The sequence below is a fragment of the Oncorhynchus nerka genome, linkage group LG20, assembly GCF_034236695.1.
Source record: "Oncorhynchus nerka isolate Pitt River linkage group LG20, Oner_Uvic_2.0, whole genome shotgun sequence".
NCBI lineage: Eukaryota > Metazoa > Chordata > Actinopteri > Salmoniformes > Salmonidae > Oncorhynchus > Oncorhynchus nerka.
In genome coordinates, this window is record NC_088415.1 from 34,051,385 (window position 1) to 34,075,833 (window position 24,449).

A 24,449-nucleotide genomic window follows, 5' to 3' on the forward strand; every position below is an offset into this window, starting at 1 on the left:
GATTATAATTCAGTGATAATTCTTTCAGCATTCTGTAAAGTCTGCACTGCATAAAGACAAATCAATACATAATAGTAATAAGGTTATCCAAGCAATAATAACCCTAGAGAAGTAAAAATACAGATACAACCAGAGAAATTAATCTGAAGGGTGTTTGAACCCGGTCTGGCACAAAGAAGATTCAAGTGAGACAGGCCTACACAAAATCTATATACACATGCCCTTTGCTATATATCTGGAATATTTTTTAGAATTGAATAACTGAATGTACTCGCCTCATTCAGTTCAGACCATATCATCAACCAGCCTGTATGTGTAAACACTGCACCGAGATGGGTATCCTATAATGGCATCTATGTAGGCTATCTGGCTCACTAGACTGGGGTCGTTGGAGTGATAAAATATGATTATACTTGACCAAAGATCATCCTGTCAAACGTTTTTGCGCTGCCTGATTGGCTATGGCCCGGATCAATATGGGGTGTGTCTTGTCCTGCAAGTTTACAGAGCACTGAAATGCAAGCTGTGCTTCATCCACACAGGAGGGTCCAGAGGCTTTACAAGTATTGGATGGTTCTTTCTATTTGTGAACAAAGGGAAATACATTTTTTTGTCGGCCTTCCAGAAGTTTGTTTCAGGTAAAGTTGATCATATTGATTAAGTATTATCTTACCACTATTATGCATACATGGAATATGATTAGCAAATATTATTTAGGCGTATAAGTTATATTATTAGGTTGCATTGGTATGTGGTAATTTTATTCAACTCTTCAGATGACCACACAACCAAGGACCTCTAACAATGAACCAGATCATGTCAAGGCGGGGAGGGACCAGAGTCCTTTTCTGGAGGGTAAGTCGTTTCAACAGTTGTGTTTGTTTACGGGCTGACTAACCTATTTGTGAGAGCTTGTGTATGGAAAAGAGCAGAGGTTTTAAAGATATATTTGTCTGGTGAGGGTCATCTTTGTATTTGCTGGGTAATGGTAGTGTCCAGGTATCATAGAGTGGAATACACTGAGTGTATAAAACATTAGGAACACCAGCTCTTTACATGACATAGATTGACCAGGTGAATCCAGGTAAAAAGCTATAATCCCTATTTAATCCACTTCAGTCAGTGTAGATGAAGGGGAGGAGAGGGTAAAGAAGGATTTTTAAACCTTGAGACAATTGAGACATGAATTGTGTATGTGTGCCATTTAGAGAGTGAACGGGCAAGAAAAAAGATTTAAGTGCCTTTGAACGGGGTATGTTAGTAGGTGCCAAGTGCACCGGTTTGAGTGTGTCAAGAACTGCAACGCTGCTGGGGTTTTCACGCTCAACAGTTTCCTGTGTTTTTATATTATTATTTAAAAAAAAATAGAACCCTTATTTTACCAGGTAAGTTGACTGAGAACACATTCTCATTTACACCAACGACATGGGGAATAATTACAGGGAAGAGGAGGGGGATGAATGAACCAATTGTAAACTGCAGATTATTAGGTGGCCATGATGGTATGAGGGCCAAATTAAGAATTTAGCCAGGACACCGGGGTTAACACCCCTACTCTTACGATAAGTGCCATGGGATCTTTAGTGACCACAGAGAGTTAGGACTCCCGTTTACCGTCCCATCTGAAAGACTGTGTATCAAGAATGGTCGACCACCCAAAGGACATCCAGCCAACTTGATACAACTGTGGGAAGCATTGGGGTCAACATGGGCCAGCATCCCTGTGGAACGCTTTGTAGAGTCCATGGCCCCAACGAATTGAGGCTGTTCTGAGGACAAAAGGGGGTGCAACTCAATATTAGGAAGGTGTTCCTAACGTTTTGCACACTCAGTGTATATCCCAATTGCAAGAGTGCTAAAGCTAAGAAAACGCGGTCCCATTCTACGTTGACTGCTGCAGACTTGTATTATTTAAAGGTCTATCTGTACATTTCCTTATGGTCATGTTCATGGGAGGAAAGTGGATCCCAATAAAAGCTAAAAAATCAATAGTTTCCCCCTCATTAAACTGGGACTTTCAGCCTGTATACACACCCTGCTTGGTGAGTCTCGCCTCTCAGAGGCATGTTGAATAATTAACAAACAGAAATGTTTTGATAATGTTACCAAGTATCTCTACTGATGAGCACACATGCCGGGGTGTTACAGCTACATATCCGTATCTACAATACTGGCCTACAGTAGCCGAATACATTCACTTAACGTGTTTACTCACCTGGTTGAGTCTCCTAATTTCAGTGACCTAAGGTTTTTGGAGCTATATTTGTAGGGAATCATGAAGATGACTTAATGTACTATACTGTATTTAAAGGAGACGTGTCTCGGCCCACAAACTCTGGGGTGATGAGCAGCAACAAGGTTGTGGTGAGTGGAGTGCGGAGGCTGAGCACCATCTCTGAGCACGACCCAGACAAGGTAGATACTGACCTCAGCTCTCAGGATCCCATGGGAGGCCGGGAGTGGGGCGGATCCAGTTTCTCACTGTGTTCCAACAAGCACATCAACAACAGTAGCGATCACTTCTCCTCCTTCGAATCCCATCAGCCTGACGCCGGGGGTATTGTTGCTCCTCCTTTCTGAAAATTAAGCTTCAATGGTGAATTTTGTCTAGAGTGTAATTCCATTATCGTAACGATTTCAAGTCTGACAAGTTGAAAAGCCAGAAATATAACAACCATTGTTGATAATGCAGTATCGTCTGTATAGTCATAGAAACATTTGGGCTCTACTAGTACTTACATCTGCAGCCTTCCTCTAGTGTGATGTAACATCAAATCAAATTGTATTTGTCACATGCGCCGAATACAACAGGACCTTACTGTGAAATGCTTACATACAAGCACTTAACCCACAATGCAGTTCAAGAAAAAGTATTTAGAAAATGTTTACTAGATAAACTAAAGTAAAAAATAAAAATGAACACAATAAAATAACAATAACGAGGCTATATACAGGGGGTACCGGTAACGAGTCAATGTGCAGGAGTACAGGTTAGTCACAGTAAAGTAGGTAGGGGTAAAGTGACTATGCATAGGTAACAAACAGCGAGTAGATGCAGTGTAAAAACTAAATTGGGGGGGTCAATGTAAATAGTCCGGGTGGCCATTTGATTAATTGTTCAGCAGTCTCATGGCTTGGGGGTAGAAGCTGCCAAGGAGCCTTTTGGACCTAGACTTTAACGATCCGGTACCACCTGCCGTGTGGTAGCAACTATTTCACTGATTTAATATTTCTCTCCCTGTCCCCAGATGATTGTGCTGCCATTCTGCTGGCCTGCCTCTACTGCCGGTTCTATGACATCGTAGTCATGGTGCCAGACACATGTGAGAGAGCTGTAAGCCGCTGTTTCCCCTCGTTCAAATACATCAATGCGTCCAGGGAGCAGGAGCGGGCCAGTGGCTGGTGCAACTGCAGTGTAGAACTGGACTGCAGCTGCTGCAACTCCTGTCAAGAGGGAGCCGAGTTACTGGAACTCGCCATGGAGATCTCTGAAGTCTGCTACCGATGAAAAGATCCCCTCAATCAAATTACTCCTTTTGATATGAAGGCCTAAAAGGACTAAACATGCACCTTGTCAATGTTTGTTCTATCAAAATATCAATAACTAGAGATGTCCCATTTCTTAGTTTCAGAGGGAACATGAATATGTTTACAAAGATGGACACTGTGGCTAAAGAGAGTGTTAACTGAGGTATAGAGTGCTTAATAATGATCCCCCTATTGAGCCCCATTAAATATTAACCACCAAAATGCTCCATTCCGCAAACGCTTCAGTTCTGTAACCATGAACAGAAATAAACAGATTGTGCCTAAAAACACCTGCTTCTTCATGATTGATTTTTCAGCCTTAAACCTGTCACATAAACAGCCAACAATATTGATGTCTATATTTGGTTTCATTCCCACCCCCCTAGTTACAAGGGGAGGAGTGACCGAGTGCACACTACAGGAGAAAGGTAGAGAATTGGGACGCACTGCATATCCTTCCAAAATGACAGAACCAACTCTATCCCACTCAGTAAATACTCAGGTCATGCAATCACATGAAAACTCTGATAGTGACACGAGCCAACAAACAGAGTACAGCCTGCTGCAAGTGAACGGGGCATGGAACAGACAGACTGGGGGACAGACTCAGAAGGAGGGACGGTTATCAGCTGCTAAAATGTGAGTAGTATTTTCTACTTTGTATTTACATTTTGTATATTTTTTTGTGGAAAGATATAACACATCTCATAGGCATGACAGATCATCTTGCTGAATGGCAGGGCAAAGAGAAAGGGAGTATACTTCTGGTTCCAAATATTAGGAATCAAATGAGTTAACACTTTTGATTCATGTTGATTTAAACAATATATGTTATTTTAGAAGAGGGAATATTTTAATCTCACAAGATTTTTTTATATTTGTTGCCTCAATGTGAGTCAGAGGTCCTTTTCATAAATGACTCGGTTGACTGGAAGACATGGGATATCTTTCTATTTTGGGCACAGCTGACATTTCGTCGGTGTACAGTAGACTAGTAGACCACCAGTAAAAAAGCTGTTTAACAGTTTGTAATTTTGTCCGTACATACACCTTTATTTTGCATCCCAACTAACCTACCGGGAGTCTATGTTCTTATTGACAGTGTAAGTGTTATAATATTGTGTGCATTAAAGACTTTAGATGTTAAGTGCGTATTTATAGAAAAGTTTGTGGCCATACGCACATCCTTAACTTAGGTGCTGGGATAAGGAAGGCCCGCACACTGTTTATGCCCCCAATTCACTACTTTACTAACAACAATCTTCAACCAAGGTAAAGACAGTTTCAGGTTGGATATTCAACGGATATTCGCGCTTTCAAACCTCAATAGCTTTCAAACCACTTGAGCCACAGACTCCAAATATCTGTCATGACGTTGGAAAAATTGTGCACAACATTGCACGTCTTATTTTCACGATTTGGACATTAATTCGCTTTGAAAAGCTAATAAACATGTGGAAATGGGAGCAGCATTTTGTATTCCTAGTTGAATTAGTTAGGGAGCATAAACAAAGTACAAACTTGTTTTACATTTGAATTTCAATAGCTCCTTGGTCATGTGACCTACTGACTTCAGAATGTCCACTCATTGGGTCTACACATTGTACGCACTTTAGCTTGTCCATTTTCATCTCACACGATTTTACATGAATTTTTCAAACCTTCTAATTTCAATAGCTTCTTGGTCATATGACCTACTGACTCCAAACAATGTTCAGAATGTCCACCGACAACCCTTCTATAATGCACACCCTTTAGTTTGTCCATTTCCATCTCAAACGTTTGAGCTTTGAGGGTACTATGGTGTTGAATGCTGAGCTGTAGTCAATGAATAGCATTCTCACATAGGTGTTCCTTTTGTCCAGGTGGGAAAGGGCAGTGCGGAGTGCAATGGATATTGCATCATCTGTGGTTCTGTTTGGGCGGTATGCAAATTGGAGTGGGTCTAGGGTTTCTGGGATAATGGTGTTGATGTGAGTCATTACCAGCCTTTCAAAGCACTTCATGGCTACGGACGTGAGTGCTACGGGTCTGTAGTCATTTAGGCAGGTTGCCTTTGTGTTTTTGGGCACACGGACTATGGTGGTCTGCTTGAAACATGTTGGTATTACAGACTCAATCAGGGACAGGTTGAAAATGTCAGTGAAGACACCTGCCAGTTGGTCAGCACATGCCCGGAGCACACATCCTGGTAATCCGTCTGGCCCCGCATCCTTGTGTATGTTGACCTGTTTAAAGGTCTTACTCACGTCGTCTACGGAGAGTGTGATCACACAGTCGTCCGGAACAGCCGATGCTCTCATGCATGCCTCAGTGTTGCTTGCCTCGAAGTGAGCATAGAAGTGATTTAGCTAGTCTGGTAGGCTCGTGTCACTGGGCAGCTCGCGGCTGTGCTTCCCTTTGTAGCATGTAATAGTTTCCAAGCCCTGCCACATCCGACGAGCGTCGGAGCCGGTGTAGTATGATTCAATCTTAGCCCTGTATTGACGCTTTGCCTGTTTGATGGTTCGTCGCAGGGCATAGCGAGATTTCTTGTAACCTTTCTTGTAAGGTTATAGAGTCCCGCACCTTGAAAGCGGCACCATTAGCTCAGTGTGAATGTTGCCTGTAATCCATGGCTTCTGGTTGGTGTATGTACGTACAGTCACTGTGGGGACGACGTCCTCAATGCACTTATTGATAAAGCCAGTGACTGATGTGGTGTATTCCTCAATGTCATCGGAAGAATCACGGAACATGTTCCAGTCTGTGATAGCAAAACAGTCCTGTAGTTTAGCATCTGCTTCATCTGACCACTTTTTTATAGACCGAGTCACTGGTGCTTCCTGCTTTAATTTTAGCTTGTAAGTAGGAATCAGGAGGATAGAGTTGTGGTCAGATTTACCAAATGGAGGGCGAGGGAGAGCTTTGTACGGGTCTCTGTGTGTGGAGTACAGGTGATCTAGATTTTTTTCCCTCTGGTTGCACATTTAACATGTTGATGTTTAACTGATTTAAGTTTCCCTGCATTAAAGTCTCCGGCCACAAGGAGCGCTGCCTCTGGGTGAGTGGTTTCCTGTTTGCTTTTTTCCTTATACAGCTGACTGAGTGCGGTCTTAGTGCCAGCATCTGTTTGTGGTGGTAAATAAACAGCCACGAAAAGTATAGCTGAAAACTCTCTAGGCAACTAGTGTGGCCTGCAATTTATCACAATATACTCTACTTCAGGCGAGCAAAATCTAGAGACTTCCTTAGATTTCGTGCACCAGCTGTTGTTTACAAATATGCACAGACTGCTCCCCCCTCGACTTACCAGAGTGTGCTGTTCTATCCTGCTGGTGCAGCGTATATCCCGCTAGCTGAATATCCATGTCGTCATTCAGACATGATTCCGTGAAACATAGGATATTATAGTTTTTGATGTTTCCTGTTGGTAGGATATTCATGACCGTACCTCATCTAGTTTATTGTCCAATTATTGCACGTTGGTGAGTAATATTGACGGTAACGGCAGCTTTCCTACACGCCTTCTGCGGATCCTGACGAGGCACCCGGCTCGCCTTCTGCGGGTCCTGACGAGGCATCCATCCTCTGTACCTGCGTCGCTTCCTCTTGCGAATAACTGGGATGTCGGCCCTGCCCGGTGTTTGGAGAATATCATGTGTCTTGCTTTTTGTTGAAAAAATCTTTGTCTAATCCGAGCTGAGTGATCGCTGTCCTGATATCCAGAAGCTCTTTTATTCCGTAAGATACGGTGGCAGAAACATTATGTACAAAATAATTTACAAATATCTGTGCAAGATACCTCAAGAGACTATTAATTATGTCCCGCCGTTTACCCCCGCTTCACCGACTTTCCCCACTTTGACATGAGGGGGTCACAGCCACCCTAAAGGTGGTTTGAGTGCGACCGCAAAGGGTAGCATGCGACGGTCAGATATCATCAAATTGACATCCATTAGAGTCACGCCAGGTGGTATCATCAGAGGCTTTTTTGTCCTACAAACTGGACATCAGTTGCCGCTACTAACCTTCAGCGGACTTTAACTGGGTTTTTACACCCAATCAACATCAAGTACCAGCGCAATATTTATAGGCTTGAGAACCAAATACCGGCACCATCGACCGGGTGTCAGAAGAAGCAACAGAAAATAATCATCCCCTTTCAATCATTTGCTTGCACAGTCAGCCCTCCGGGACAGAGCCATAGGAACCATGCTTTACCAGCGCTTCATCAATATTCCTCACTTTGACATGAGGGGGTCACAGTCACCCCACGGGTGATTTGAGTGCGACCGTGACAGGTGGGTACGGTCCTTTGAATTTCATCAAGTTGACATTCAGGGATTTGTGCCCAGTGGGAACCTAGACTTCTTCCATCCATTTTATGGTTCCGCAGCAAATCAATGAGCGTGGATGGTACTACCCACATCAGATGTAGGAATCCCTCCCCAGACAAGCTGGAGATACCTCTCCCCATTTCGTAAGGCATGAGCCAGATCCATGCAATACTCTATCACTGCGGGGCCAATGGGTTTAGTCTCCGCCTCAAGTCTAGTGAGCGTAGGGGAGACCTCCCCATCTACAATGTGTGGGGCCGGCGAACGCCATAGCTGGGGAGATCCGCGAGAAGGGCGCATCCAGAGTTTCCGCCGCCAACCGCCGGACCCAACCCCCCACCGGTCCGCGTTCGGCCCACTGACAGACACCACCCCAACTAATCCCCACACGCAGCCCCTTGCGAGACCGCGAGATGGGCCGCACAACAAACTTCCAACGGTGGCGAGAGGAGGGCTGCGGAGCGACTGCTCCCCCAGCCACGGCTCGAGCCCCACTTCGCACCCCATCCCAACCGACCCAGCACTTAGAGCCAATCCTTATCCCGAAGTTACAGATCTTTTTTGCCAACTTCCCTTACCTACATTGTTAGAACATGCCAGATGCTGTTCACCTTGGAGACCTGCCGTGGATATGGGTACAGCCCGGCGTGAGATTTACACCCTCTCCCCCAGATTTTCAAAGGCCAGGGAGCTCACCGGATGCGCTGAAACCGCGACGCTTTCCAGGGCTTGGGCCCCTCTCTCGGGGAGAACCCATTCCAGGGTGCCCTGCCCTTCACAAAGAAAAGAGAATTCTCCCCAGGGCTCCTGCCAGCTTCTCCCGGATCGGCCGCGTTCCCGCACTGGATGCCATGCTGCGCTCATTTCCGTCAGTCGGTGGAAATTCTGAAAGTAGTTTGAGGTCAGTAGGTCACATTACCAAGGAGCTATTGAAATTAAGAAAGTTTGAAAAATGAATGTAAAAACATGTGAGATGAAAATGGACAAACTTAAGGGTGTGCACTATAGAAGGGTAGTCAGTGGACATTCTGAACCATCTTTGAGGTCAGTAGGTCACATGATTAAGGAGCTATTGAAATTTGAACGTTTGACAAAGTAATGTAAAACGTGTGAGATGAAAATTGACAAATTAAAGGGTGTGCAATGTGTAGGCCCACTGAGCGTACATTCTGAACCGTGTTTGTGTCCAGTAGGTCACATGACCAAGGAGCTATTGAAATTTGAACATTTGAATATTTTCAAATAGTGCGAGATGTAAATCTACAACAAAAAAATGTGTGCAATGTGTGTCTATGCCATCGGGTTAGCTAGAAGTTTTAGGAGTAATGTTTAAAGAGTTATTGAAATTTGAAAAAATGTATTTGTCACTATGTTTACGGTCCTTAACTGCTGTTGGTGGACGTAAGGAAAACTATCCATCGAATATCCAACCTGAATCTGTCAATCTTTGTCAGGTCAAACATACTGAGTGCTCACATCCCAAAATATACACATTTCAACTCACATGACCATGGTGGATGTGGAAACAATTACATTCACTTTTGCGCATAGTCAATCATAATCACAGAGGTACATATAGACATGAATGATTATATACATACAGATTGGTAGTTCAAACCTAAGCAACAGTACAACAAAAAAAGTCAGATATATATTATGTTGCAAACTGTTGGAATATCCTCCCATGCAGGACGCACGGTGGCTGTAGATATAATTACAGAGACTTATTTCAAAAACAATTTATGTTTTAAAAAAAAAGGTTTTATTTAGCCTTTTTTTAACCAGGTAGGCCAGTTGAGAACAAGTTCTCATTTACAACTGCGACCTGGCCAAGATAAAGCAAAGCAGTGCGACAAAAACAACAACACAGAGTTACACATGAGATAAACAAACGTACAGTCAATAACACAATAGAAAAATCTATGTACAGTGTGTGTAAAAATAATAAGGTTAGGGAGGTAAAGGCAATAAATAGGCCATAGTGGTGAAATAATTACAATTTAGCATTAACACTGGAGTGATGGATGTGCAGATGATGATGTGCAAGTATGTGCAAGTAGAGATATTGGGGTGCAAAAGAGCAACAACAAAAAAATAACAATATGGGGATGAGGTAGTTGGGTGTGCTATTTACAGATGAGCTGTGTACAGGTACAGTGATCGGTAAGCTGCATGTACCTCTAATAATTTGACATCAATGAGATGGGTACATATACTGTAGTAGTTACAGAAAATATAATATATACATATGTACAAAATGACCAAGTGGAGGCCTGGATGGCTGGACAAAACCAATGTTTTAGAGGTGCCTGGAGAAACGGGAATACTCTAATTTTGCCAAAATGTTTCCGAACGGCCCACCCACGAAGGAAAGGCGCCCTACCTGAAAAATTCTATGAGAAACAGTGACATACAAAAAAAGATTGCAGTTTTGAAACTGCAGTAAAAGTGCAGTAACTGCAGTAAAAGTGCAGTAACTGCAGTAAAAATGCAGTAACTGCAGTAAAAGTGCAGTAACTGCAGTCGACTGGGGTATTTTGGACACAGTAATTGCATAATTATTGCTGTATAACTGCAGCTATCCTGCAAAATTACTGCAGTAAAAAACACTGTTATTTTGGATGCAGTATTTGCAGCATACTGCAGATATACTGCAATCCAACTACAGTTATACTACAGTGTACTGCAGTAATCCTGCACTTTGACTGTAATCTTTTTTTGTAAGGGTCAGAATGATTTAAAATGATAAATCCCATATTGATCTTTCATTCAGGGAAACCCAAGCTGTGCTGTGTAGTAGGCTAATAGTAGGCCTACTATTGAAACATAAACGGAGTCAGAAATTCACAGGTTTCGTATTATCCCCTATTTCTCCAGGTTTTTGTTATTTTCAGAAAAACAACAGCATTGTATGTTCTAAGTCCATAACAATGCTTAAACCACATCAGGATACCACTTTTGAGGTCTGGGGAAAATCTAAGACATTTCATTCAGGCACCTAGCACCATTGTTTGATTAGCAGTGTTTCTGTAGCACATGAGATGGAGTTTTCAAAAGAAATGGCCACTGGATTGATGGAAATAATCATCATGATATCATTCTGATAGGTAGGCATAGGCTACTTTGTAGCTAGTTAACATTTAATTGAGGTTTTAGGAAAGACTTTCCATCTACCGGAAGACTTTACACTTGTGTGTATAAGGTAATTGTTGTGAAATTGTTAAGTTAGATTACTTGTTGGATATTACTGCATTGTCGGAACTAGAAGCACAAGCATTTCGCTACACTCGCATTAACATCTGCTAACTATGTGTATGTGACAAATATAATTTGATTTGATTTGAGACGCTTAGGCCTGTCATTAGCATCACTATGTGTCCTGTTACTTAATTGTTTGAAACCTGGACATTTGAATTCTTTCATTGTCTAGCAGTCAAAGGCATTATCCTAATTATATTAGTAACCCATGATAGTTGTTGTATCTTTAAATCCCCGCTCTTTCTTACTAATATTTCCATTTCTGTCAATGAAACCGCTTGCATTTTAGAACGGTGTTTTGGTTCAGACCTTTAGAAGACATGGCGGTCAAACTGTGAATCAAATGCAGTTCTCTTCTCAGTAATAGATTATCGGTATCTCCCCCCATCCTTTAAGTCTTAACATGATTGATTCCAATGTATCTCAGAGAGCTGATGATGTGACGAGCCTCCATGAAATGTGCAGCCACAGGGTTTCTCTGGTCAAAAGTCCTGATATTACTCACGTGTTCTGCGTTCCTTGTTTAGACAGCTCGTTTCATTTTTCCTACATAGCACAGACCACCAATACACTTGATCAGGTATACCACATATTTTGTGGAAGACGTAATGATGCCCTTAATCTTAATGCCCGTGACAGGATGATTGAACGTGGGTCATTTGTTCGTAAAGTTACACTGGGTAGGCCTACATCTACCACATATGTAATTACTGTCTAGCACATTGTCTCGGAAGGTGCTACGTGGCACCGGTGGAAGATCAGACCTCACCAGCAGTTGGCTGATGTTGGGGGCGTGTCTGAAGACCTACTCGTGAGGGTTCTTTAAACGTCTTTTCCAGTTGTGGATCAGTGATCAAGATGTGCCAGTGTTTTTTAATGATGTGGTCGAACTGTTTGCGAAGTGGGGAGTATTGAAGGCGGCATTGAACTCGTTTGTCAGGGGCAGGGGCGCCGCCAGGGATTTTGGGCCACATGAAAAGACTCCTCACCACCACATCAACCCTGCGCAATTGCTGTAACCACCCACCTCCAGAACCCAATTGATCCATTCAAAGCTTTAAATAACTCCACCTTTGCAGGCTTGCAACTCTCTTGTAGTCCAATATTTAACGTCTGATATTTACTGACAGTGAGCTGTGAATATATAACACTGTGCAGACATGCATGCAGCATTCTGCATACAGTGAAATTCAGTATTTGATGCAAGACTGATACCCTCTATAAGAAATGTGCTAAAGGCCATCTTGTACAGTCTAGATGTAATTTAAATGGTAAAAATCTTGAATGGAAAATTCTCTTAACATTAATGAATAACTTAAAATAAATATAACTTGAATATACATGAACCTCTCAATTAAAATAAATTAGCATTATCATCTATAGAATAATATAACAAACAAAATAATAAAATCAGCAGCAGATTTTTTAACTAAGTATACATACCAAATAGAAAATAACCAGCTGTTAAAGTGTAAAATGGAAAACAAAATGGAAATGAAAAGGCCTGATGGTTGCGCTAGAGGAAAGGTCAAGGGGTAACCAAATCAATAGGTTTCTTCCACTTGGGGTCTTGATTGTGCACAACAAAGTTTATGGCAATCCAGCCATTACTTTGAGATATATCTTGTTCTCAGTTTGTTCTCAGTCTTGTTCTCAGCCTGTGGGCATCGTTTGTAGTGATCCAATATCCATAGCCATGCCATTTAACAGTTATCTCTGGCCCTTGCTCAGCCTTACTCACCAAGAGCCTTCTTACCAGCAAAGTCACTGATCAAGTCTTTAAAGTCCAGCTTTCTAGCTAACTGACTTTCAAAGGACAGTATGGCAAGACTGCAAAGCTTGTCCTGGGACATAGTGGACATCAAATAGTTTTGAATCAGTTGTAGCTTACTGAAAGCTCTCTCGCCACCAGCAACAGTCACAGGCAGTGTGCAAAATCTACGTAAAGCAATGCCCACTTCTCCAAAAATGCTTTGCAGCTGCATCTTACAAATTGCATTTCAGGAGACCAAGAGGGGACAAGTTAGGGGGAAAGAGGCAGCATATACAGTGTTCAGGTGTCAGGAGACCAAGCGGGGACAAGTTAGGGGGGAAAGAGGCAGCATATACAGTGTTCAGGTGTCAGGAGACCAAGAGGGGACAAGTTAGGGGGGAAAGTGGCAGCATATACAGTGTTCAGGAGACCAAGAGGGGACAAGTTAGGGGGGAAAGTGGCAGCATATACAGTGTTCAGGTGTCAGGAGACCAAGAGGGGACAAGTTAGGGGGGAAAGTGGCAGCATATACAGTGTTCAGGTGTCAGGAGACCAAGAGGGGACAAGTTAGGGGGGAAAGTGGCAGCATATACAGTGTTCAGGTGTCAGGAGACCAAGAGGGGACAAGTTAGGGGGAAAGTGGCAGCATATACAGTGTTCAGGTGTCAGGAGACCAAGAGGGGACAAGTTAGGGGAAAGTGGCAGCATATACAGTGTTCAGGTGTCAGGAGACCAAGAGGGACAAGTTAGGGGGAAAGTGGCAGCATATACAGTGTTCAGGTGTCAGGAGACCAAGAGGGGACAAGTTAGGGGAAAGTGGCAGCATATACAGTGTTCAGGTGTCAGGAGACCAAGAGGGGACAAGTTAGGGGGGAAAGTGGCAGCATATACAGTGTTCAGGTGTCAGGAGACCAAGAGGGGACAAGTTAGGGGGGAAAGTGGCAGCATATACAGTGTTCAGGTGTCAGGAGACCAAGAGGGGACAAGTTAGGGGAAGTGGCAGCATATACAGTGTTCAGGTGTCAGGAGACCAAGAGGGGACAAGTTAGGGGGGAAAGTGGCAGCATATACAGTGTTCAGGTGTCAGGAGACCAAGAGGGGACAAGTTAGGGGGGAAAGTGGCAGCATATACAGTGTTCAGGTGTCAGGAGACCAAGAGGGGACAAGTTAGGGGGGAAAGTGGCAGCATATACAGTGTTCAGGTGTCAGGAGACCAAGAGGGGACAAGTTAGGGGGAAGTGGCAGCATATACAGTATTCAGGAGACCAAGAGGGGACAAGTTAGGGGGGAAAGTGGCAGCATATACAGTGTTCAGGTGTCAGGAGACCAAGAGGGGACAAGTTAGGGGGGAAAGTGGCAGCATATACAGTGTTCAGGTGTCAGGAGACCAAGAGGGGACAAGTTAGGGGGAAGTGGCAGCATATACAGTGTTCAGGTGTCAGGAGACCAAGAGGGGACAAGTTAGGGGGAAAGAGGCAGCATATACAGTGTTCAGGTGTCAGGAGACCAAGAGGGGACAAGTTAGGGGGGAAAGTGGCAGCATATACAGTGTTCAGGTGTCTTACTTCATTATGAAACGAAAGGTGTAAGGTCTCTGGAATACTTCATGATCAGTGGTTGGCACACAGAAGGGTCTTTGTCCTCACTAATCTGATCAACTTTCAGAACAGCAGAAAATGATTCTACAATTTTCGCAGTGGTGTGGAACCTAGTGTCCAAGTCACATATGATGTTGTCCATAGCAGTAAAAAAACACTGTGTTCTGAAACACCATTGCTGCACTGTCCTGACCTCTTGAGAGGTCTCATCATGGAATCTCTTCCTTTTCCTCTGGCGGCTGTGTTCCTTGCTAAATGGAGGCGCAACATCTATTTGCGTAGCAATCCGTGTTGCCTCAGACAGGAGAGACTTCCATCTTTCAGAGCCTGCATCTCTTCCTTTAAGGCTCTGATATTGGCTGCCTCTGTGTCAAGTGAGATTTTTCCTGACTGGAGAATCACATTCCTGTCCTCAATGCATTGCAGTACATGTAATTATGCCAACCGACATGTCATTCAACACAATGCTGCTCACCTCCTTCTTCAGTTGGGAGTAGGGCTGGTTCAGGGGTATGGGGATGGGGTGACAGGGCTGGTTCAGGGGGGTGGGGATAGGGAGACAGGGCTGGTTCAGGGCTATGGGGATGTGGTGACAGGGCTGGTTCAGGGGGTGGGGATGGGGAGACAGGGCTGGTTTAGGGGTATGGGGACGGGGAGACAGGGCTGGTTTAGGGGTATGGGGATGGGGAGACAGGGCTGGTTTAGGGGTATGGGGATGAGGATGGGGAGACAGGGCTGGTTCAGGGGTATGGGGATGGGGAGACAGGGCTGGTTCAGGGGTATGGGGATGGGGAGACAGGGCTGGTTTAGGGGTATGGGGATGGGGAGACAGGGCTGGTTTAGGGGTATGGGGATGGGGAGACAGGGCTGGTTTAGGGGTATGGGGATGAGGATGGGGAGACAGGGCTGGTTCAGGGGTATGGGGATGAGGATGGGGAGACAGGGCTGGTTCAGGGGTATGGGGATGGGGAGACAGGGCTGGTTCAGGGGTATGGGGATGAGGATGGGGAGACAGGGCTGGTTCAGGGGTATGGGGATGGGGAGACAGGGCTGGTTCTGGGGATGGGGAGACAGGGCTGGTTCAGGGGTATGGGGATGGGGATACAGGGCTGGTTCAGGGGTATGGGGATGGGGAGACAGGGCTGGTTTAGGGGTATGGGGATGAGGATGGGGAGACAGGGCTGGTTCAGGGGTATGGGGATGGGGAGACAGGGCTGGTTCAGGGGTATGGGGATGGGGAGACAGGGCTGGTTCAGGGGTATGGGGATGGGGAGACAGGGCTGCTGAGTCTGAAGCTGCATCTGTTGGGACTGGCTCCAGGCAGGGGCAGGGACAACTGATTTAGTATAAATAGCTTGCTAAAAGTTTGCCTGCATTGATTAAATGTCGGCTAAAAGAGGAGCGAAATGTAAACAATTTTCTGTGAAGATATTAATTAAGTAACTAATGTTAGAGGAGCAAAAGTAGCCTATTTCACTGACTAAGCTAACAGGTTTATTTCCACCAATCACGGACTACACCCACTTTCCTTTGTGAAAAATGTGGTAATTTTGTAAAGGTCCCTTGCATCATGCAGCGATTCCTCTGGGTAAATCCGTTGTCTGAAACGCTCATCCAGACAAGCGGCTTGTTTGTCAGTCACTCTGTGTACTACAGATCCTGCGTATGTGACTGTATTAGCTGATAAGGAGGCTCTTTATCAGGGGTGTAGGGTGCAAGCAATCTCCGCGTAACAGTGAATTCCTGTCCGTTGGCTTTCTGTATAGGTCTGTGCTAAAGCCACCACACTTCCTCTTTATCAAAATGTCACGAAAACGTGTTTAATTCGCATCAAAAAGTGAAGGTGAATTGCAGATGTTCACTGCTTGTATTGATGGAATGGAATTGATGAAGTTCCTCTGCTGTGCCCTGGAATAGAAGGAATACAGCATCAATGAAGCGTTTCCAGAGCTTGATATGGCGAAATAATGGATTGTTAGGGCTGTAAATCACATTTCTCTCAAACAACCCCCGCATACAGATTAGCATAATTCGGTGTAATTTTACTGCCCATAGCAGTTCCCTTCTATTGAATGAACATGTCATTTTCAAACATGAAAAAGTTCTTAGAACAATCTCAGTCAGTTCAACAATACATTTAGTGCTAGGGAGTGTACCAGTTGGTTGTTAACTAAGATAGTGTGCCCATAGCTCCTAGGCCTCCCTGGTGGGGGACGTTTGTATACAGGGACTCAACATCAAAGCAGGGTTAGTATGTACAGTATTTATAGTCAAGCCATTCAAACCTGCCACTATGACAGTTGTTGTGATCACTTACCATTTCTGCTGGCTCCTCATGCAGTTTCCAGAGCACCTCAGAACATGGCCTCTCCTGGACAGTGGTCAGCCCTATTGTGTTCACCTACAGAGTGATCCAATGCCACAACCTGCTGGATGTTGGGAATGACACACTGCTATGTGGTCATATAGAGGACCAGGATGAGCTCAAGGCCTTCAGAAGCAACACCAAGCCCATCAAACGCTTCATTATCATTGATGAGACAGTCAATCAGCTCTATGGCTCCCAGGTCACCAGGTATTTTGAGGCCAGAAATGTTCTTTATAGGATCCTCCCACTGCCCACTACAGAGGAGAACAAGTCCATGGAGCTTGTGACCAGGATTCTGGAGGAGGTCCACAAGTTTGGCATAGACAGGCGCTCTGAGCCCATTATTGCTATTGGAGGCGGGGTGTGTCTGGATGTGGTGGGCCTAGCTGCTTCTCTCTACCGGAGGCGAACCCCCTATATCCGTGTCCCGACCACCCTGCTTTCCTATATTGATGCCAGTGTGGGGGCCAAAACTGGAGTCAACTTTGCCAATGGTAAGAACAAGCTGGGGAGTTACATACCTCCGGTCGCAACATTTTTAGACCGGACCTTCATCCGAACTGTTCCTCGCAGGCAGGTTTCTAATGGAATGGCAGAAATGTTAAAGGTACTCATCATTGCAGCATGGGTACAGTATGCATGTGGGTTGAATACCTGAAAGCACCCTAACACATGACAAACTGAGCATGTCATCTTTCTAAAAGGACTGAGACTGTTGCTGTGCATTTGAGGCATATCTGGACAACAGTTATTTTGGACAAACATCCCTTAAGAGCAAGGTGTGGTTGTATTTGTTTGCTGTCTTATTAACAGCAATGTGTAGTTGTATTTGTTTGCTGTCTTAACAGCAAGGTGTGGTTGTATTTGTTTGCTGTCTTAACAGCAAGGTGTGGTTGTATTATTTTGCTGTCTTAACAGCAAGGTGTGGTTGTATTTTTTTGCTGTCTATTACATGTCTAATACACTATACTAATCACTATTACTAATGAAGGAAGAAAGTTAAGCACTTTTTACAAGACTAAATCACCCCATTGATAGTGGCTTACTTCCAAACTCTGTATGGAGCTAATAAATCAGCCATCATTCGTTGTGTTCTAGATGGCTCTGATGAAACACAGGGGCCTGTTTGAGCTCCTGGAGACTAAAGGCAAGTACCTATTGGACTCCAGTTTCCAATCCCATGACAAGATCAGTGGCTGCTGTGACCTGGAAGATGCTGCCTCTTCGTCCACACGGATAGCCATAGAAACCATGCTGGAGGAGTTGGCTCCCAATCTGTGGGAGGATGACCTGGACAGACTGGTGGACTTTGGCCATCTAGTCAGCCCTGAGCTAGAAATGGTAAAGATTTGATCACTGAGTTTATACTAGTGAACGATAAAAAGGTGTATGGAGGGGATATGAAAGGATGGGGAGAAAGATATCAGGGAAGGTGTGAATGATCAGATATATTTTTGACAAGTGAAGATAATTCGACAAATGTGCATACAGTATAACTTTACCGTTGGAATGAACCTTTTTATGCTCCTTTGCAGAAAGTGCTGCCTGCGCTGCTCCACGGGGAGGCGGTGAACATTGACATGTCCTTCATGGTGTACGTGGCCCACCAGAAAGGGCTCCTGACAGGAGAGGAGAAGGCCCGGATCAGCCACTGCATGGTGGGTTTGGAGCTGCCTGTGTGGCACCAGGACTGCACTCTGGCCCTGGTGCAGAAGTCTCTGAGCGAACGACTGAAGCACTCTGCAGGGTCCCTGAGGATGCCTCTTCCCACAGGACTGGGATGTGCAGGTCTGGACATCTTTCCTTTAGGAACACCATCAGGCTGCCTTTTTATGTCAGTCTCAAAACATTCCTAGATATTCCATACAGTATGTGTTTTGTAATAACCTAAACAAGCAAGCTCATTAACTATACTGTAGATTCTGTCTCATCTCTACAGAAATCTTCCATGAAATCAGTGATGAAATCCTGTGCCAGGCTTTCAAGATCTGGTGTGATGACCTTGGTTCTTCTTGACATCTGGAGATAACAATATCCACACTGAATACACTGACGCTATGACGAGCTGGTGAAGATGAAATAGTGTGTTTCATATTCAATATGTTTCAGTCAACACACATTTACTTGAAGTCTAAATATGAATAATATACAGTGCCTTCAGAAAGTCTTCACATCCGTTGACTTTTTCCTCATTTTGTTGTGTTACTGGCCGAATTTAAAATAGATTACATTGAGATTTATTTGGTAATTGGCCTACAAACAATACTCCATAATGTCAAAATGGAATTATGTTTTTCGAAATGTTTACAAATTAATAAAAAATGAAAAGCTGAAATGTCTTGAGTCACTAAGCTTTCAACCTTTGTGTTATGGCAAGCCTAAATATGTTCAGGAGTAAAAATGTGAGTAACAGGTCACATAAGTTCCATGGACTCACTGTGTGCAATAAGTGTTTAACATGATTTTTGAATGACTACCTCATCTCTGTACCACACAGATACAATTATCTAAAGGTCCTTCAGTCGAAAAGCGAATTTCAAACACAGATTCAACCACAAAGACCAGGGAGGTTTTCCAATGCTTCACAAAGAAGGGCACCTATTGGTAAAAAAGCAGACACTGAATATCCTCTTGAGCATGGTGAAGTTATTAATTGCAGTTTGGACGGTGTATCAATACACCCAGTCACTACAAAGATACAGGCGTCCTTCATAACTCAGTTGCCGGAGAGGAAGGAAACTGCTCAGGGATTCCACCATGAGGCCAATGGTGACATTAAAACAGTTTATAGAGTTTAATGGCTGTGACAGGAGAAAACTGAGGATGGATCAACAACATTGTAGTTACTCCACAATACTAACCTAATTGACAGAGTGAAATAAAGGAAGCCTGTACAGAATAAAAAATATTCCAAAACGTCCTGAATACAAAGTGTTATGTTTGAGGCAAAACACATTACTGAGTACTACTTTCCATATTTTCAAGTATAGTGGTTGCTGCATCATGTTATGGGTATGCTTGTAATCGTTAAGCCGCCCACTTTTCAGGATAAAAAATAAATGCAGTAGTGCTAAGCACAGGCACATTCCTAGAGGAAAACCTGGTTCAGTCTGCTTTCTACAAGACACTGGGAGATAAATTCACCTTTCAGCAGGACAACAACCTAAAACACAAAGCCACATCTACAGTGGAGATGCTTACCAAGAAGACAGTGAATGTTCCTGAGTGGCCGAGTTACAGTTTTGACTTAAATAGTCTTGAAAATCTATGGCAAGCCCTGAAAATGGTTGTTTAGCAATGATCAACGACCAATTTGATAGAGTTTGAATATTTCTTTAAAGAATAATGGCCAAATGTTGCACAATCCATGTGTGGAAAGCTATTGAAGACTTTTTAGAAGGATTTTTAAGCCTTGAGACAATTGAGACATGGATTGTATATGTGTGCCATTCAGAGAGTGAATGGGCAAGACAAAAGATTTAAATGCCTTTGAACGGGGTTTGGTGCACCGGTTTAAGTGTGTAAAGAACTGCAACGCTGCTGGGTTTTTCATGCTCAACAGTTTCCTGTGTGTATCCATAATGGTCCACCACCCAAAGGACATCCAACCAACTTGACACAACTGTGGGAAGCATTGGCCAGCATCCCTGTGGAGCACTTTTGACACCTTATAGAGTCAATTTCCCAACAAATTGAGGCTGTTCTGAAGGCAAAAGGGGGTGCAACGCAATATTAGGAAGGTGTCCATAATGTTTTTTTACACTCAGTGTATATTAGTGTTTTATTCCCATTAATGTTTTTTACAAATGTAAAAAAACACATCCACTTTGACATTCGAGTATTTTGTGTATATCGTTGACCAAAAATTACAATTCAATCAATTTTAATCCCACTTTGTAACACAATAAAATGTGGAAAAAGTCAAGGGGTGTGAATATTTTCTGAAAGCACTGTATATATTAATTATATTGGTCTTTGAACATTATATACTGTATTCTCATTAACCTCATTGTATACAGTGTAATTTCCCCATCATTCGTGTTTAGAGACAATTAGGGAAATACTTCAAAAGAAAGAAAACATAGAAAGACCGGTAACAATATTTTATTGACTTTCATATTTGTCACTAGTTTTCACACTCAGTTCCAATGAATGAGCTTGATCGTGACACCACTGATCCATCCCTAACCAGTTTATGACCATCACTACCTCCATCTCTCCTGGCAACAGAGCCGTCATCAGATTACAGTGGCAATCTCAGCAAAAGGTGTCGATCTGAACTATATAAATAGAATGAGTAGAGCTGACAGTTTGCTCAATGTGTGAACAAACATGGCTCTTTGAAATGTTAGTGGCATACCCAAACTGCCATGGTAGTGGGCCCGATCAAAATGAAAATGTGTATTTACAAATAATAAGCTTCAAATCAACTGTCACCATTGCTTTTATCGGACATAGTAGTTCTATGCATTCAGTGACATGCTGACCTGGGTTCAGTCAAAGGGCAGTGAGTGAATGACAGGCCTGTGTCTAGATATCAGCAGACAGACCTGGGTTCAGTTTGACCATGAGGGCCATTCTGCAGTGGATTGTTACTGCAGAGAATGCCCCTTTAAGTGCATGGGCTACTTTGTGCTTAGCTTAACCTTCTTCCTGATTGCCATTCTTCTTAAGTTATCGTTCTATAAATAAGGAAGAAACATCCATACATAAAGCTACATCAGCTAAGCTGTCAAAAAACAAATGTTATTTCTTTCTTTACATATTTTAGACTTTGAATTTGGAAACACATTTTGGCAGTCAACACTGAGGTACATTACATTCTGAAAAATTATAGGTCGTAAAAAAGAAGCTGATAATTCAGTAAAACTACATTTTGATTATTGCCCTCTGAGTGGAATTCTGACATAAAAAAAATATATAAATAAATCTAGCATCAAAAACATCCCAAACAAAACGGATGGCCTGGAGAGACATTCTTACAGTCCAGTGTTAGAGGCCATGTGGTCACGGGGGGCCCATAGCATGGTCTTCTACTGTCTGACAAAATGCCCTTTCCTACTGCTTCCCTTAGGGACCTTGCAGTTCAACACTTCATACATGAAGCACCAAACACCAGAAACAACAACAACATCCCAGTGTATAGTAGTCCTCATAGGTCTGTGGAAAATTAAAAAACCAACTGTAAGGCACTTCACTTCAATGTAAATCATTCTGCTGGCCGCTTCTTATTAATCATTACAACATAATAGATGACCAGCCTAATGTGTCTAATGTCTTCTGGGCAAAACAGGCACAATACTGAGCTACAACTGTGATCATTGCATAGTTCCACAGACTTGAGGGTGCACTGTAACCATGCTCTCAATACAGAGGTGTAATGTACAGTAGATAGTTATTATCAAAGGCATATTTGAGTATTTTGCTAAGTTGTTAAATAGTAGAAATATACATTAACAGTACAGTTTATAGTTATAACTACAATCAATCATACAAGAAATTGTATGCATTTAAAAACCCTAAATATAATATTGTTAGTACATATTAAAAAAAAAAAATGGTTACCAACCAAACCATTTTTCAATTTATGGATGTCATTCCAGTGTTTCGAGTGTGTAATACTTTTTTTTTTAAATCCCACAGCAGTGTCCTTATATTTCTTGGCAATATAAACATTCACATAACTTAAAAAAGATCTGGAATATCTCAAAATGGATATTGGACTGGCAAATCCTAACAAGGGTACAACAAAACAAAAATGATTTAGAAAAATGTATTTTTCTTCCTAGGAGATACACTTCTTAGGGCTCAATTCAATCCGTATCGAGGAAGGTCTGAGGTGTTACTGCTTGATTGTTATAGCAAGTCAATCCATTTCGCGGAAAATCCATGTTATAGCTTGATTGAAATTTAAAAGCAATGTTCCCGCGTTCGCAAGGACTATATTCATGTTAAACGCTGCATGTCTGCTCAATTGGAAATGACCTTTACATTTTAACATCCCTGATACGTCCACGATACGTATTGAACCCAGCCCTTAGTGAGTATTTCTTGCAATACATTTCCATCATATTATCAGAAATATCTTCATAAAGAAAAATCTGCTCATATTGAAATCACTGTTGCATTTCTGACCACATTGGTAGACTGACCACATTCTGTACTATATGTGTAATGTTTACAAATCCTCTGACTAAGGCATTGTCACATTCAAGTTCAATCTAAGATGACGGTAAAGCACAAAAGTAATTAAAATAATGTATTATCGCTTCTGTCAAATTGTTCTGAACAGACTTGCTAAAAAGCAAGTAGTGTGTATCACACCAAAAATATATTTAACCGCAATTTTTAGCTTTCATTCCGAGGGAATTACATTGTTTAAGATTTAAAAGCAATAAGCTCATCAATCAGGGTTTTATAACTGCTTATAAGCCTGTCATATACAGTACCATGATAACTATACACAGGTACGTGTCAGATATTGCTCCCTGACTCATTGTCATCAAAGTAATATAAAAATCAGACCATGATCGATTAAAATAAACTATAAAAAATGTATTTAAAATCAATACATAAGAGAAGCTGAACTAAATTCAGTTTGAACGCTTTCAGATCCCAATGATACCATAAAATAAAATAAACAAAATATTGGGCTGAAAAATTAAATATATATGTGTCAACACCTGAAAACCATCAACCAACAAACAAACCAACCAGCAGCTGGCTGAAGTAGGACAGGGTGGAGGGATGGAGATAAAGATGCAGGTGGGTGGGCAGCAGTGAGTGCTAACAGCCATGGTCATTCTCTTCCATGCTTATGCTGCCTGAGCAGCTGCTGTCCTTAGAGGCTCCTGGCGAGACAGAGGAGAGCAGGGGGTCTCCCCCTCCCACCGGGGACAAGGTGTCGTCCATCCGGAGCTCGCCTGAGATTCCCCCGTGGCCCTCGGTGTAGGGAGAGGCTTCATCATTGAGCTCCAAGGTGGTGGACTGAACCTGGTTTGGAGTGCAGGCTGGGTGGTGTTGGTGCTGAGGGTCGACAGGGTACAGATCCTGGTGGAAATCTCCCAGGGCTGGCTCCTGCTTGATGCCTCGGGCTGAGAGCTCCTCTGAGCAGAGGGCAGACGAGTCTGTGGTCAGACCATGGGCACGAGCCTGCATCTCCAACTCCTGTACCCCATCAAGAAAGAAAGAAAGATAGAAACAAAAGGAAAGCGAGAGTGTTTTCAACATGGTTGTCTGTCAGCTGCATAACTAAAACCATCCAGAGGATAGAAGAGCCCATCTCGATTCAATGCAATTCAAGGGGCTTTATTGGCATGGGACACATATGTTAACATTGCCAAAGCAAGTGAAGTAGATGATATACAAAAGTGAAATAAACAATAAAATGAACAGTAAACATTACACTCACAGAAGTTCCAAAATAATAAAGACATTACAGATGTCATATTATGTATATATACAGTGTTGTAACGATGTGCAAATGGTTAAAGTACAATAGGGAAAATAAATAAGCATAAATATGGGTTGTATTTACAATGGTGATTGTTCTTCACTGGTTGACCTTTTCTTGTGGCAACAGGTCACAAATCTTGCTATCCTGCTTTGATTGGCTAATACAATAT

At 42.9% G+C, this 24,449-nt stretch overlaps 3 protein-coding genes across 4 annotated transcripts in view; 2 read left to right on the forward strand and 1 right to left on the reverse strand.

Annotated features, from left to right (window-relative positions):
• The first annotated feature begins 776 nt into the window (after positions 1-776).
• LOC115101897 (myoD family inhibitor domain-containing protein 2-like) lies at positions 777-3,735 on the forward strand. Its single transcript, XM_029621354.2, has 3 exons — positions 777-855; positions 2,312-2,557; positions 3,249-3,735. The coding sequence occupies exons 1-3, from the start codon at positions 777-779 to the stop codon at positions 3,506-3,508; spliced, it is 585 nt and encodes a 194-aa protein (XP_029477214.2). The 3' UTR covers positions 3,509-3,735.
• A 196-nt stretch (positions 3,736-3,931) lies between these two features.
• Positions 3,932-21,753, forward strand: LOC115102329 (2-epi-5-epi-valiolone synthase-like). The gene is made up of 5 exons (XM_029622171.2): positions 3,932-4,167; positions 16,798-17,431; positions 17,923-18,165; positions 18,360-18,612; positions 18,764-21,753. The coding sequence occupies exons 1-5, from the start codon at positions 3,992-3,994 to the stop codon at positions 18,838-18,840; spliced, it is 1,383 nt and encodes a 460-aa protein (XP_029478031.1). The 5' UTR covers positions 3,932-3,991; the 3' UTR covers positions 18,841-21,753.
• Positions 20,913-24,449, reverse strand: part of LOC115102330 (microphthalmia-associated transcription factor-like) — a 56,292-nt gene continuing 52,755 nt past the window's right edge. For both annotated transcript variants that reach the window (XM_029622174.2, XM_029622172.2), the window contains exon 10: positions 20,913-23,991. In XM_029622174.2, the coding sequence (XP_029478034.1) occupies positions 23,611-23,991 (381 nt within the window). In that variant the 3' untranslated portion in view covers positions 20,913-23,610. The remainder of the gene's footprint in view (positions 23,992-24,449) is intronic.